The 16,161-nt window shown below is 32.1% G+C and overlaps 1 protein-coding gene across 5 annotated transcripts in view; it reads left to right on the top strand.

Moving 5' to 3' along the window:
• Positions 1-16,161, top strand: part of LOC111415520 (potassium voltage-gated channel subfamily KQT member 1-like) — an 81,362-nt gene that overhangs the window by 41,661 nt on the left and 23,540 nt on the right. For all 5 annotated transcript variants that reach the window (XM_071199971.1, XM_071199970.1, XM_071199969.1 and 2 more), the window contains 4 exons: positions 6,855-6,945; positions 8,915-9,041; positions 9,511-9,686; positions 10,489-10,749. In XM_071199971.1, the coding sequence (XP_071056072.1) occupies positions 6,855-6,945; positions 8,915-9,041; positions 9,511-9,686; positions 10,489-10,749 (655 nt within the window). The remainder of the gene's footprint in view (positions 1-6,854; positions 6,946-8,914; positions 9,042-9,510; positions 9,687-10,488; positions 10,750-16,161) is intronic.

Genomic DNA, 16,161 nt, shown 5'->3' with positions numbered 1-16,161 from the left:
ATATGAAAATCAGATGAATTTACTAGTTGTTAAAGGTGGAACTCGGTATTCGGACATATTACAGAAAAACTTTTAGAAGAAAAGTTGTAGCAAATTTTAATCTAAACAATATTGCCCTGCATCACTTTTTCTCTCAGATGCAGAAATATCCAGAATCATATGATAATATGAAAATCAGATGAATTTACAAATGGGTAATGATAAAACTCGGGTTCGGACAAATTACAGAGAAACTTTTAGAAGAAAAGTTGTAGCAAATTTTATTCTAAACAATATTGTTCTGTGTCACTTTTGCTCTCAGATGCAGAAATATCCAGAAACATGTGATAATATGAAAATCAGATGAATTTACAAGTTGTTAATGGTGGAACTCGGGATTCGGACATATTACAGAAAAACTTTTAGAAGAAAAGTTGTAGCAAATTTTATTCTAAACAATATTGCTCTGCATCACTTGTGCTCTCATTGTCAGATGCAGAAATATCCAGAAACATGTGATAATATGAAAATCAGATGAATTTACTAGTTGTTAATGGTGGAACTCGGGATTCGGACATATTACAGAAAAACTTTAAAAAGAAAAGTTGTAGCAAATTTTATTCTAAACAATATTGCTCTCCATCACTTTTGCTCTCAGATACAGAAATATCCGGAAACATGAGATAATATGAAAATCAGATGAATTTACAATTTGTTAATGATGAAACTTGAGATTCGGACATATTACAGAATAAGAAACTGCCTGGTAGGGAAGGAGATCGAGAACAACATGGGAAGCGACAGTAACGAAGATTGCGGCCAGCCGAGGGAAGACTGTTTAGACTATGCAGCAGTCTAAGGGTTTTGCTGGGAAGAGGGAAAACTTCAGAAGATGGATCCGTGGCTATCCCCCTACGCCACTATAACGAAGATCATCACAGCTTATCGTCTTTCCTTATTATGATCTTGATAATCTGAAATTTTCCGTCGAAATTTTCTTTGAAATGTATTAGTGGTCTACTATTTTTGGTGAAATTCAAGCAACATTTTTTTTGCCAGTCGATTAATTTAGGATTTTTATGCACTTTTCTGATAACCACGTGATGCTCACATGGAGAGAGAGATAAAAATTTCAATATAATAAACATTGCAGGTAATGCTTCGTCAATTATAATTATTTAATTCTTAAGTTAATTATTTCAATTAATTTGATTAAATCTTACCAATATTACAGATATGAAAAATAAATGAAGATACAAGAAAAATTGCAAATTAAATGAGACAACTTAGACAATTAGAGTTGATTATTAATCAATATTAAATCTTTGTTAAATCCACTATTGACATTTACTCGTGGAGTAAACTATAAACAACAGATTAGATCATTAGTTAGGTGTTTGCCAATTAGATGAGCAACTAAAATCCACACCAAGATTGATTATGTACCTACAATACATGTAGAAATATAAATGTTGTTTTAATACACTTTTATAAAAGAATTAAAATAAATAACTTTTTGTGTATGTACTGGTACGTGGGTCGTTTCGTCCTTGACATACTTATACACACGCTTTATTTTAACGATCAATTATTTACCACGATTTCCTGTGACGGCGTTATTAAAAATCGATATCGTTTCGCCAGAACACTCAACACCAAAAGGATTCCAATATCGGTTAAACATTTATTGAGACGGGTTATTTCGTGTCTTCGAGCAGTAAATATTTGCCGATCGGATGAGAAACGCACGCGGTAAATTTTTATAAACGTCAGATACCAAGGCAATTACTTTGTAAACAATTCAGAGTTTGTATTTATTTTGCATACCAACATCGAAATTAAAGACTCTTAACTATTACCCTTGACATTGCGTGCCGTTTGCTGTGCAAATTACCCTTAGCATACAAAACCGTTGCATGTCGTTTAGTATTCCAGTAAATTTTTTGTTGTAAATTTATTTCAAAAATCTCATTTTTCACGGTATTTCAACCAGCAGAGCTCACAACACGTAATTGTTCAATCCACCGGTTTAAACATGTACCAAATTATTCCTAGCAGAATGAACACGAACAAAATGTTGCACATAAACGCGGCATATTGCTTTGTAATGGATCTATCTGTGTCCACTGTTCATTTTGTCAAAGCTGCTTTTCATTATTGATGAGATAATTACATTTGTTAACGTAATACCTGTTTTAACGTGATAAATGTGTGTTAAAGTTATTTTATTGACTGAATAAGATTTTAATTTTATTTAATTTAACTTCAATAATTTAGTTATTTTTGGTGGAGGAGCCGGTAAATTATTATTAAATCTTTTTTATTAATATCATCCATTGTTATAGCTTTGAAGTATCAAAATACAACTGCTATTTTGAAACAAAATATTAAAACAAAAGGTCACCATCAACATTAATTCGGATCGTTTCGCCAGCACATGATACTGTATAATGACCGATAATTAAATTTTAATAACGGAACGCGACCGATAGAGTGCAATAATAAATTATGGACACAAACATTTCGGTCCGATGTTACTGTCAAAGTGTATTAGTAACAAGCACATTTACTTGGAATAAAAATCAATTTTGAAAATCAGATAATCTCGAAGCTTCCCGATGCGTTTATTGATTGAAATTCGCTGACGCCATTGCACCTTTTCTTATCAATTTTGCAACATTCGGTCTTTTGTCTGTTTCAACCGTCCATTGGGACTTTGTGTCCTGAGAGAAAAGGAGACGACGACTACCGTGCGGTTTTCTATCGAGTTACGAAAAAGCTGCGCCAACTTTCGTTTGGAAGCTTTAGGAAATTGTTCTCATTTTATGTCCTGGTCGTAAACGACGTGTTCTCCTAGATAAAATTTATGGGATTCGCAACATTTTTGAAATTTTTTACATCCAAACATTTCGTTGAATACAAATTTAAATTCCAGAAAAAATAATGACCACTACAATTTATAGGAAATCGAAACCACGGCCTTGACAAGACGCTTAAGAGTCCACGCTAACGATTCTTTATGAAAACGTTTCCCTTCATATAAAGGATTCACACGTAGTTGGCTCAAAAAAAAATAATCAATTCCAACAAAGAACGACGGAAATTACAACTACGCTTTACTTAACCGTAAAGTAAACTAATGTTGAATGTTAAATTCTTGTTATTTAACTTTAAAAGGAAGTCGAAAATGAAACAAAGACGCTACATACTTATAAAGGCGTAATTACACAAGACTTCCCGCTTGCATTGTAGCGCTTTTACGGTCTGCGACAACAGCGGTGTTTAATCCCCAGGCGTTTGGGTGTGATAAATTGGACTCGGGACACAAAACCAAGTTCAGTACCCGCGAAATTGCTGCGGTTGAAATGGTGAGACCTTTAAACCGTCTCACAAACGTGGGTTTGTCAAAATGCTGAAAGAGAACTTTTACGTGTTATAAATGAGTGAGGTCCAATGGGAATTTTTAATATAAATCAAACGCTAAGGGTGGTATAAAAAAGTTTTATTGTTAAAAAGTTGAGTGTAAAATTGATCTTTTAAGAGGCAGCTGAATAAATTGTAATGTTTTTCTTGAATTTTTCATAAATGATTGAAAATCACCTTCAGTGAGTTTTTCGGTAGACTATTACTTCTTGTTCTTAGAAATTTGAATAACAAATCTGGCCGGGTTATTCTCGTATCTCCTAAGCAAAGGGATTTTCTATTTTTGGTACTCATTCTCGTTAAAATTTGCATCGCAAATATTCCTACAGTTATAGTTCAGGTTTTAAGTTGCATGCCACCGTATATATGCTAATTAAAATCTTTAAATCAATAGTTTTTTTATTAATATTAATACAATATTATTAATTTATTACTAACAGAACTGTCACTGTTATCACTGTCGATTATTAATTAAGGTATCCTCTTTTTAATAGATAGTCGATAGTAAAATGATTGAAAATTTTTTCGAATTTTGCAATTTTCGAAAATTAAGTTTTAAAAATTCGTATAAAATCCACTTCTTGGAATATGAGTATGAAAATTTCCCAAAGTGTTAATAAAAGTGTCCTCTTTCCAATGATCCAACCCGTTTTGAAAAATAACTATTAGTTTTTGAGAAAACAATATTTGAAGTTTTGATAAAATTTTCGTTGTTGTAATTTTCATCAATAATTTTCAAAGTTCGCTATAAAATTAATTTCTTGAAGGATGTTTGTGGAAATATCACCAATTATTAATTAAAGTATCCTCTTTTTAATGCGAAAAGCCGTTTTGAAAAATCACTTTCAGTTCTTGAGAAATAAATTTTTGAAATGATCGAAAATTTATACGTATTTTGTAATTTTCGAAGATTAAGTTTTAAAAATTCGTATAAAATCCACTTCTTGGAATATGAGTATGAAAATTTCCCAAAGTGTTAATAAAAGTGTCCTCTTTCCAATGAACCAACCCACTTTGAAAAATAAGTTTTAGTTTTTGAGAAAACAATATTTGAAGTTTTGATAAAATTATCGATGTTGCAATTTTCATCGATAATTTTCAAAATTCGCTATAAAATTAATTTCTTGATGGATCCTTGTGGAAATATCACCAATTATTAATTCAAGTATCCTCTTTTTAATGCAAAAAGCCGTTTTGAAAAATCACTTTCAGTTCTTGAGAAATAAATTTTTGAAATGATCGACAATTTTTTCGAATTTTGCAATTTTCGCCGATTAAGTTTTAAAAATTCGTATAAAATCCAGTTCTTGGAATATGAGTATGAAAATTTCCCAAAGTGTTAATAAAAGTGTCCTCTTTCCAATGAACCAACCCACTTTGAAAAATAACTTTTAGTTTTTGAGAAAACAATATTTGAAGTTTTGATAAAATTATCGATTTTGTAAGTTTCACCGATAATTTTCAAAATTCGCTATAAAATTAATTTCTTGAAGGATCCTTGTGGAAATATCACCAATTATTAATTAAAGTATCCTCTTTTTAATGCAAAAAGCCATTTTGAAAAATCACTTTCAGTTCTTGAGAAATAAATTTTTGAAATGACCGACAATTTTTTCGAGTTTTGCAATTTTCACCGATTAAGTTTTAAAAATTCGTATAAAATCCATTTCTTGGAATATGAGTATGAAAATTTCCCAAAGTGTTAATAAGAGTGTCCTCTTTCCAATGAACCAACCCATTTTGAAAAATAACTTTTAGTTTTTGAGAAAATAGTATTTAAAGTTTTGATAAAATTTTCGATGTTGCAATTTTCATCGATAATTTTCAAAGTTCCCTATAAAATTAATTTCTTGAAGGATCCTCGTGGAAATATCACCAATTATTAATTAAAGTATCCTCTTTTTAATGCAAAAAGCCGTTTTGAAAAATCACTTTCAGTTCTTGAGAAATAAATTTTTGAAATGACCGACAATTTTTTCGAGTTTTGCAATTTTCGCCGATTAAGTTTTAAAAATTCGTATAAAATCCATTTCTTGGAATATGAGTTTGAAAATTTCCCAAAGTGTTAATAAAAGTGTCCTCTTTCCAATGTACTAACCTATTTTGAAAAACAGCTTATAGTTTTTGAGAAAACAATATTGATGAACAATATTAAGCGTCTCGGTCGCAAGCAACCTTGGCACTGATCACATTAACGCTCTAGATTGTAGCGCCTCGGCTTCAAGCAACTTCGTTAACTATTTCTGTAATGGAGTATAATGTAGCCCCAAGGTCGCAAGTGACCTCGGCTATTATAACTTTAATAGTGTAGAATATAGCGCCTCGGCCGCAAGCAACCTTGCCACTCATCACATTAACGCACTAGATTGTCGCTTTCAAGTTATTTCTGTAATGGAGAAAAATGTAGCGGCTCGGTTATTATCACTTTAATAATGTAGAATATAGTATTTTACTATATTAACGCTGTAGATTGTAGAGCCTCGATTGCAAGCAATTTCGATGACCATTTTTTTAATGGAGGAAAATGTAGCGTCTCGGCCGCAAGCGACCTTGGCTATCATCTCTGTAACGGTAGAATTAAACGTCGGTAGCGAGTGCCTTGGTCGCAAACAACCTTACCTCTTGTCACATTAACTCTGTGGATTGTTACGCCAAGAAACTTTTATAACTATTTCTTTAATAGAGGGATATGTAGCTCCTCGGTCGTTAGCAACCTCGGCTATTAACACTTTATTGATGTAGTTAGTTTATATTAACGCTTATATTTTTTTACAACATTTATCTATTTATTTATATTATTATATTATCTATTATTCTTTATTTATTTTTAACTTTGGTAATATAACTTATACATATATCACTATTTATTGTAATAAATTAAGTAGACATATAAACTTATCATATATGATAAGAAATAATCTAGATTAGTTAACATTCACCTAATTATTCACCGTAGTAATACCTATATTGTCTAAATATAGACTGTTATGGTTTATGTAATGTTAGAGGTAGCAAATTGTGGTAATTGTGGTTTGTTTGTGAGGTAGATGTTTACTACCCTTAATATGACAGCGAAACGGTACCGCAGCCACCAATTTCACCACGAACGCAAGAATAACAAACCATGTACGCTTTGGATCGTTACGTTCAAAACGCTCCTCTCACTTTTTGGATAATTTACGTAACCCGCTGTTACCCATTCAATTATTACAGAAAGAAATATAAAGCAAAACGAAACAAAAGGGTGACGTCAACGACGGTTAATGAGAATCAGAAAGACTTGTAACGACCATATAAAAGAGATTTCAAAGAGTTTTTATGACAATTTTTATGATGATTCATTTTTATTCTTTGGTGGAGGTGCCGGCTTCAACTGCCTCTGCTTAAAAAGAAAAACGGTCCATTGTGTGTTTCTAATGTTGTTTTTTTATGTGTTCTTTTTTTTCTTGCAGGTTTATGCTAGTCCTCGTGTGCCTCATATTTAGTGTTCTTTCTACTATAGAATCGTATACCAATTTTGCCAATTTAACACTTTTTTGGATGGTAAGTTATAAATTTTTTACGCGAACCTATTCATTTTCAAAAATTACTTTTAAGTGAACAACTTTTAATAAACTGATATAAACGCTCTCGCCAAGTACTAAATAACGTTAAAACTTCCCCTTTATACTTTTATGGCCGTTTCTCCATTCACAGTTTTTATGATGTTGTGGTTGAACCAAGTTCGTGTTTTAATTTTCTACGAAAAAATTAGTTTTCTTTTCCTTTCAATAAAACGGATAAATCCGAATGTTTTTAGTTCTAGGTGTAGTGTTAGTTCTAATTCTAGTGTTAGTTATAGTTTTGATTGTTATTCAGCGTTAAATTGTTGTATATTTTTCGTTGAACTAAAATTTTAACTAACATAAGACCTAGAACTAGAAACATTCGGGTTTAGCCGCACGTCTTTCAAGACGGCTAAACCCGAATGATTCTAGTTTTAGGTCTTGTGTTAGTTCTAGTGATAGTGGTAGTGTAAAACTAGAACTAACACTAGACCTAGAACTAGAAACATTCGGATTTAGCCGTGCGTTTGAAGACGTGTTTCATTCCACGTGTTTTCTCATTTCGAACTTATTCCTATATCATTTATTACATCAATACATATTAAAAATTTTCGAAAATGTCTTAAAGGATAAGATTTTAGAAAAAAACTGAAAATTTTAACCCAATTTCATATATCACACCCTCACATTAATCATAAAATTAATTTTTAAACGAAAAATGGACACAATTTATTAGTGTTTTGTTTTCGGCCATCTTGATTTTATACGTACGTTTATATCTTGGGTCCTACGACTCTTAGATATGCCGTGTTTGGATTCATTTCACGTGTTTTCTCATTTCGAACTTATTCCGATATCATTTATTACATCAATATATATTAAAAATTTTCGAAAATGTCTTAAAGGATAAGATTTTCGAAAAAATCTGAAAATTTTAACCCAATTTCATATATCACACCCTCACATTAATCATAAAATTAATTTTTAAACGAAAAATTGACACAATTTATTAGTGTTTTGTTTTCGGCCATCTTGATTTTATACGTACGTTTATATCTTGGGTCCTATGACTCTTAGATATGCCGTGTTTGGATTCATTTCACGTGTTTTCTCATTTCGAACTTATTCCGATATCATTTATTACATCAATATATATTAAAAATTTTCTAAAACGTTATCAAAAATATGATTTTCGTAAAAATCTGAAAATTTTAATCCAATTTCATATATCACACCCCCATATTAATCATAAAATTAAATTTTAAAAGAAAAATTGACACAATTAATTAGTGTTTTGTTTTCGGCCATCTTGATTTTATACAAATGTTTATGTCTTGGGTGCTATAACTTTTCGATATGCCGTGTTTGGACTCATTCCACGTGTTTTCTCATTTCGAACTTATTCCGATATCATTTATTACATCAATATATATTAAAAATTCGTACATTTATGATTGAACTAAAAGTGGGACTAACACTGGATTACCGACCGTACGTCTCTTAAGACGGCTAAATCCGAATGTTTCTAGTTCTAGGTGTAGTATTAGTTCTAATACTAGTGTTAGTTCTAGCTTTAATAGTTATTCGTTATATTGTTATATATTTTTCGTTGAACTAAAACTCTAACTAGCACAAGACCTAGAACTAGAAACATTCGGGTTTAGCTGCACGTCTTTCAAGACGGCTAAACCCGAATGATTCTAATTCTAGGTCTACTGTTAGTTCTAGTTTTACACTACCACTATCACTAAAACTAACACAAGACCTAAAACTAGAATCATTCGGGTTTAGCCGTCTTGAGAGACGTGCGGCAAGTTTTGGATTTAACCGTGCGTCTTAGACGATATTAATAAAGTTTTTGTTGAAAGCTTTCAAGTTGAATTATGTTAACTACAAAGATAAACCTTGTTGCTTTTATTTGAATTAATTTTAATATAAAATCCTTTATGTTTTATTATATTTTATAGGAAATCTGCCTTGTTGTCTTCTTTGGCGTTGAGTACCTGGTACGTTTGTGGTCTGCAGGTTGCAGATCGAAATACATGGGATTTTGGGGTCGTCTGAGATTCATCAGGAAACCAATATGCATAATCGGTAAGTTTCAGTTGGAGAACGTTAACGTTGTTTCTCAGAATTCATTTCCCCCGAGGAGAAATACCTAGTTGAAGTGATGTACTGCAGGCTGACGTTGCTGCATTTAATATTATACCTTCCGGGTGTTCCAGGACCGAATTCAAAATGAATTTACTTGACCTAACTTGCGTGACTTCGCAATCATTCATATCGCCGAGCAAACTTTAACGATATGGCCAATTACGAGCACAGCAGGCGCTGGTGCTAAAACGTTCAGTTGGGGGTTACGTGCTAAATTTATAGAAGTAAAACTTTGAATAAGAGCGAAAAATATTCCATTCTTTTCTTGTACCCGAGTGAGTTCTTGCGTAAATTTCCCGAGATTGAATTGAAATCGCTTCACGAAGCGTATCTCTGGAAATAATATGCCTTTTCAATAGATAAATTTAAAGAATTTCGATTTTAATACGTTAAATTAATTTTCTTGCAGATTTAATAGTTGTAGTAGCATCAATAGTGGTTCTTACCCTCGGTTCAAACGGGCAAGTTTTCGCCACTTCAGCCATTCGAGGAATTCGATTCCTGCAAATCCTACGGATGCTGCACGTGGATCGACAAGGAGGCACGTGGAGACTTCTCGGTTCTGTAGTTTTCATTCACAGACAAGTAAGTATCTCAAAAATGTTTCATTTAACCACATCTAAGGAAACCAATTAACAACGAACCATAGATAGATGAAAATTAAAAGCGCTAAAAAAGTAAAAAAGTTGAAACGATTTGCACATTGCATTCGTTGAAACTCGCCACCATCACACCACGTACTAAGCTTTTAATTAAACTTTCCACTCAATCGTGATATTTGATGGAGGACGCATTTTCATACCAAACCGAAACTGTAGATTTTAAAGAGAAATACATAAAATACTATTCGAAAATGCTCAGAAATAGATATTGAAGGCCTCCGGGTAAAGGGAAAGTGGATATCCGGTATTGTATTTCATTTTAGCCGAAAATATACGCGGGTTCCGTATTTTAGCCGGTTTAGGGTGGAAAGATAGCGCTCTGGAGGCAAGGAAAAGGCTCAAATGACGGGATAAATGGCAAATCAATAATGGACGGTACCAACAAATACAATGTAACTTCATAAGACTAAGTATCATAAAATAAATGTTTATAAAATTACATTTACTAAATGGAAGGATTTTGTTTTAATTTCAAATGCTTTTAACGCGTCGCATTTCTCTTTTAGTTTGATTTAATTTAGGATGACAAAATATTATTGAAAAAAACACAAAAGTAATGCTTTTATACCCTTTTAAAGTAAAAAATTTCAATAGTTATTTAAAAAGGATTCCTCAAAACCGGAAAGGGGTTTTTATTTTCGGTTCTTCCTTTTCTGTGGAGAAAGGATTACGGTTCCTTAATGGATGTTTTAATAATGCACGTGTATTCGGCTTTACCTTTTCAGGAACTTATTACCACGCTGTACATAGGATTTCTCGGGCTGATATTCAGCAGTTACTTTGTGTATCTTGCCGAAAAGGACGCTAATGTTGGCCCCGACGGGAAAAACACGGGCGATTTCTCCAGCTACGCGGACGCTCTATGGTGGGGCGTCATCACCGTAACCACCATAGGCTATGGAGACACTGTACCAAGAACATGGATGGGAAAAATCGTTGCTTCTTGTTTCAGTGTTTTTGCCATTTCATTCTTCGCTCTTCCAGCCGTAAGTAAACTCAAAAATTTCTTTTTATTATTTTTTTACAAAAAAAAATCATGTGAAAAATAGGGAGATGAAAAAGGGTTTTATCGGAAATATCTGCGGATAAAACCTGAAAGTGGCAGAAGTGGAAACTCGATTGTCGACAGCAGACAGATTGATTTTTCCTACTTTGGGTTGCATTTTAGTCTATTTATAGAATAGCGAACATTTACCCGCTTTGTATTCCCGAGATAATGGGGTGCTATTTTTAAAAAAACGATGGTTTTAACAAAAAGGAAAGTACAAAATACGATTGATGAAGGCGGACAAGAGAAGCAAAGTGAAAGTTGAAAGGAAACTTCATTAATCCGTTAGAAATACGATATCCTTTAGTGAAATAATCTTCCTCAATTTATTTTTATTTGCCAAAATATCTCAAATTATTCAACATATTTTTTTTTGTAAAACTTACATTAAATATTATTACTACAATCTTGTTTGTATTGGGAATTTTATGAAATAGGTATTTATTATCAAATTGAGGTTTATTTTAGTCTAGTCTTTTATTAAAAAGATCTAATTTTCCACTTGTGGTATTCTATCTTTTGCAACTCTGCAAGCACTAAGTTGTTTTCTGCAAGTACCTAGCTCTTTATCAGTAATATCTAATCATATACAAGTAATGTCTAGCCTTGTATCAATAGTATGTAGTATTCTGCAAGCAGCATTTAGCGTTCTATCAACAATACCTAGTCTTTTCAAAATAGTAGATAGCCTTCTGCAAGCAGCAAATAGTTTTCTATAAGAAATGTTCAGTCTTTTATTAAGAGGATTTAATCTACCATTGGTACTATCTTGTTTTCTGTCAAAGGTATCTAGCTCTACTAACAGTACCTAACTCTCTATCAGTAGTATCTAATCATCTACAAGCAATGTCTAGCCTTGTATTAACAGTATATAGTATTCTGCAAGCAGCATTTAGCGTTCTATCGGCAATATCTAGTCTTTTCAAAACAATAGATATCGTTCTGCAAGCATTAAATAGTTTTCTGCAAGCAGCAAATAGTTTTCCACAAGAAATGTCTAGTCTTTATTAAAAGGATTTAATCTACCATTGGTACTATCTTGTTCATTTTAGTCTATTTATAGAATAGCGAACGTTTACCCGTTTTATATTCCCGAGATAATGGGGTGCTATTTTTAAAAAAACGATGGTTTTAACAAAAAGAAAAGTACAAAATTCGATTGATGAAGGCGGACAAGAGGAGCAAAGTGAAAGTTGAAAGGAAACTTCATTAATCCGTTAGAAATACGATATCCTCTAGTCAAATAATCTTCCTCAATTTATTTTTATTTGCCAAAATATCTCAAATTATTCAACATATTTTTTTTTGTAAACTTACATTAAATATTATTACTACAATCTTGTTTGTATTGGGAATTTTATGAAATAGGTATTTATTATCAAATTGAGGTTTATTTTAGTCTAGTCTTTTATTAAAAAGATCTAATTTTCCACTTGTGGTATTTTATCTTTTGCAACTCTGCAAGCACTAAGTTGTTTTCTGCAAGTACCTAGCTCTCTATCAGTAATGTCTAATCATATCCAAGCAATGTCTAGCCTTGTATCAATAGTATGCAGCATTTAGCGTTCTATCAACAATACCTAGTCTTTTCAAAACAATAGATAGCCTTCTGCAAGCAGCAAATAGTTTTCTACAAGAAATGTTTTGTCTTTTATTAAGAGAAATTTTAATCTAGCATTGGTACTATCTTGTTTTCTGTCAGGGGTATCTAGTCTTCTATCAACAGTATTTAATTCTCTACTAATAGTACCTAACTCTCTATCAGTAATATCTAATCATCTACAAGCAATGTCTAGCCTTGTATTAACAGTATATAGTATTCTGCAAGCAGCATTTAGCGTTCTATCGGCAATATCTAGTCTTTTCAAAACAATAGATATCCTTCTGCAAGCATTAAATAGTTTTCTGCAAGCAGCAAATAGTTTTCCACAAGAAATGTCTAGTCTTTATTAAAAGGATTTAATCTACCATTGGTACTATCTTGTTCATTTTAGTCTATTTATAGAATAGCGAACGTTTACCCGTTTTATATTCCCGAGATAATGGGGTGCTATTTTTAAAAAAACGCTGGTTTTAACAAAAAGGAAAGTACAAAATTTGACTGATGAAGGCGGACAAGAGAAGCAAAGTGTAAGTTGAAAGGAAATTTCATTAATCCGTTAGAAATACGATATCCTTTAGTGAAATAATCTTCCTCAATTTATTTTTATTTGCCAAAATATTTCAAATTATTCAACATATTTTTTTTTGTAAAACTTACATTAAATATTATTACTACAATCTTGTTTGTATTGGGAATTTTATGAAATAGGTATTTATTATCACATTGAGGTTTATTTTAGTCTAGTCTTTTATTAAAAAGATCTAATTTTCCACCTGTGGTATTCTATCTTTTGCAACTCTGCAAGCACTAAGTTGTTTTCTGCAAGTACCTAGCTCTCTATCAGTAATATCTAATTATATACAAGCAATGTCTAGCCTTGTATCAATAGTATGTAGTATTCTGCAAGCAGCATTTAGCGTCTATCAACAATACCTAGTCTTTTCAAAATAGTAGCTAGCCTTCTGCAAGCAGCAAATAGTTTTCTACAAGAAATGTTTTGTCTTTTATTAAGAGGATTTAATCTAGCATTGTTACTACCTTGTTTTCTGTCAGAGGTATCTAGTCTTCTATCAACAGTATTTAATTCTCTACTAACAGTACCTAACTCTCTATCAGTAATATCTAATCATCTACAAGCAATGTCTAGCCTTGTATTAACAGTATATAGTATTCTGCAAGCAGCATTTAGCGTTCTATCGGCAATATCTAATCTTTTCAAAACAATAGATATCCTTCTGCAAGCATTAAATAGTTTTCCACAAGAAATGTCTAGTCTTTATCAAGAGGATTTAATCTACCATTGGTACTATCTTGTTCATTTTAGTCTATTTATAGAATAGCAAACGTTTACCAGCTTTGTATTCCCGAGATAATGGGGTGCTATTTTTAAAAAAACGCTGCTTTTAACAAAAAGGAAAGTACAAAATTTGACTGATGTAGGCGGACAAGAGAAGCAAAGTGTAAGTTGAAAGGAAATTTCATTAATCCGTTAGAAATACGATATCGTTTAGTGAAATAATCTTCCTCAATTTATTTTTATTTACCAAAATACCTCAAATTATTCAACACATTTTTTTTGTAAAACTTACATCAAATATTATTACTACAATCTTGTTTGTATTGGGAATTTTATGAAATAGGTATTTATTATCACATTGAGGTTTATTTTAGTCTAGTCTTTTATTAAGAAGATCTAATTTTCCACTTGTGGTATTCTATCTTTTGCAACTCTGCAAGCACTAAGTTGTTTTCTGCAAGTACCTAGCTCTCTATCAGTAATATAGTATGTAGTATTCTGCAAGCAGCATTTAGTGTTCTATCAACAATACCTAGTCTTTTCAAAATAGTAGATAGCCTTCTGCAAGCAGCAAATAGTTTTCTACAAGAAATGTCTAGCCTTTATTAAGAGGATTTAATACCTCCAATGGTAGGGTATTATCTTGTTTTCTGTCAGAGGTATCTAGTCTTCTATCACCAGTATTTAATTCTCTACTAACAGTACCTAACTCTCTATCAGTAGTATCTAATCATCTACAAGCAATGTCTAGCCTTGTATTAACAGTATATAGTATTCTGCAAGCAGCATTTAACATTCTATCGGCAATATCTAATCTTTTCAAAACAGTAGACATCCTTCTGCAAGCTTTAAATAGTTTTCTGCAAGCAACAAATAGTTTTCCACAAGAAATGTCTAGTCTTTATTAAGAGGATTTAATTTTCCATTGGTACTATCTTGTTTTTTGTCAGAAGTATCTAGTCTTCTATCAACAGTATCTAACATTCTGTCAACAGTATGTAATGTTCTGAAAGCACCATTTAGCGTTCTATCAGCAATATTTAGTCTTTTTAAAAGACTAGATAGCCTTCTACAAGCAATAAATAGTTTTCTGGAGCACCAAATAGTTTCCTACAAGCAATGTTTAGTCCTTTATTAAGACAATCTAGTTTTATATCTAGAAATTTTTTTCTCTTTTAAATCTTAATCGGTTTTAACACGAAACAGTTCATTAAAGGATTATAAAGATTTTTGCTTTATATCAAAAAAATGATGACAGCTAGATTAAAATTGTTTTTAGATTATACTTTTTTAATTCATTATCAACAATTTTTCCTAATGGTTGTAATTTTTGCGTTATAATCGGTTTTAATACCATAAAAGATTCATTATGAGATTATCCGATTTAAACTTTTTTATCTAGAGAATGAAAATAGCTAGATTAAAATTTACGTTTCTTTTTTTTTCGTTTATAAACCAGGCTAATAAACCATAATTGTCGTTATTCGAGTAAATCGTTCCTTTCGGTTTGTTGAACCTCTCCGAACCAGAATCTAATCTCGATCTTTAGAAAGAGGATCAACCCTACATTCTGGTGGTAGGGCGATTATCCATGAATTGAATTTATAATGCGTTTACCTCGCCCTGTCGCCATCTAAAGTCGAGGATATGATGTGATGGACCTCCCCACATTAATATCAGAATAGAATGGTCTTAAAGGGGATAATATTTCGTGATTGGCTTAAATCGAACGAGAGTGGACGATGTACTATCTATTGGAATGAAGTGTCGTTGATGGACGTGTGCACTCTGTTCGGGTTAATATAGTGATAACAGTTCAGTTCACCTTGTTACGGAGTAGATCAATTCCCAATGAAGATTGAGTGACACTAATCGGTTTACATGGATGGTTTAATAAAGGTTTAGAATGAATAAACAAAGAACGTAAAAGTTTATTTTAAATTTTTAAACTTACTCCGCTATTATTCTTCCGGTTCGTTTTGTATTCCATCTTGTCCATTCATTTATCATCGTGTTTTATACATTATTCATTTCCGCACTAGAATGGCACCCTAAATAACGCTAAATTTTCCTAACGCCAAGGGAAAAGTATCAATATTTACTGAGTTAGGATACGTTTATCACCGACATAAACTCGCTGATATGAATAGCAGACGTCAGGTACCTTTTGATTGATGATGAACCCCCCGCGGAACGCTGTAGAAGGGTCGCTTTATCAAAACGACGACGTCAGCTACACACCGTGACCTTTCTCTCTCATCGCCATTAAGTCAAACCAATCACCATTACGATCCTTTATCACCTACTACAACGATAACGATTTTCCGGTAGAGCGACCCTAAATTTTCCAAAATCAAAGGAAATTGTTAAACGTTGATTTGTCTTATACAAATTAGGGTTGAAAATTTCTCATCTAAATTGTTACACCTTAAATAAACATCAAAACACAA

The sequence above is a fragment of the Onthophagus taurus genome, chromosome 11 (genome assembly GCF_036711975.1).
Source record: "Onthophagus taurus isolate NC chromosome 11, IU_Otau_3.0, whole genome shotgun sequence".
NCBI lineage: Eukaryota > Metazoa > Arthropoda > Insecta > Coleoptera > Scarabaeidae > Onthophagus > Onthophagus taurus.
The sequence above is the reverse complement of the archived record's forward strand: the minus strand, read 5'-3'. Positions and strand labels throughout refer to the sequence as shown.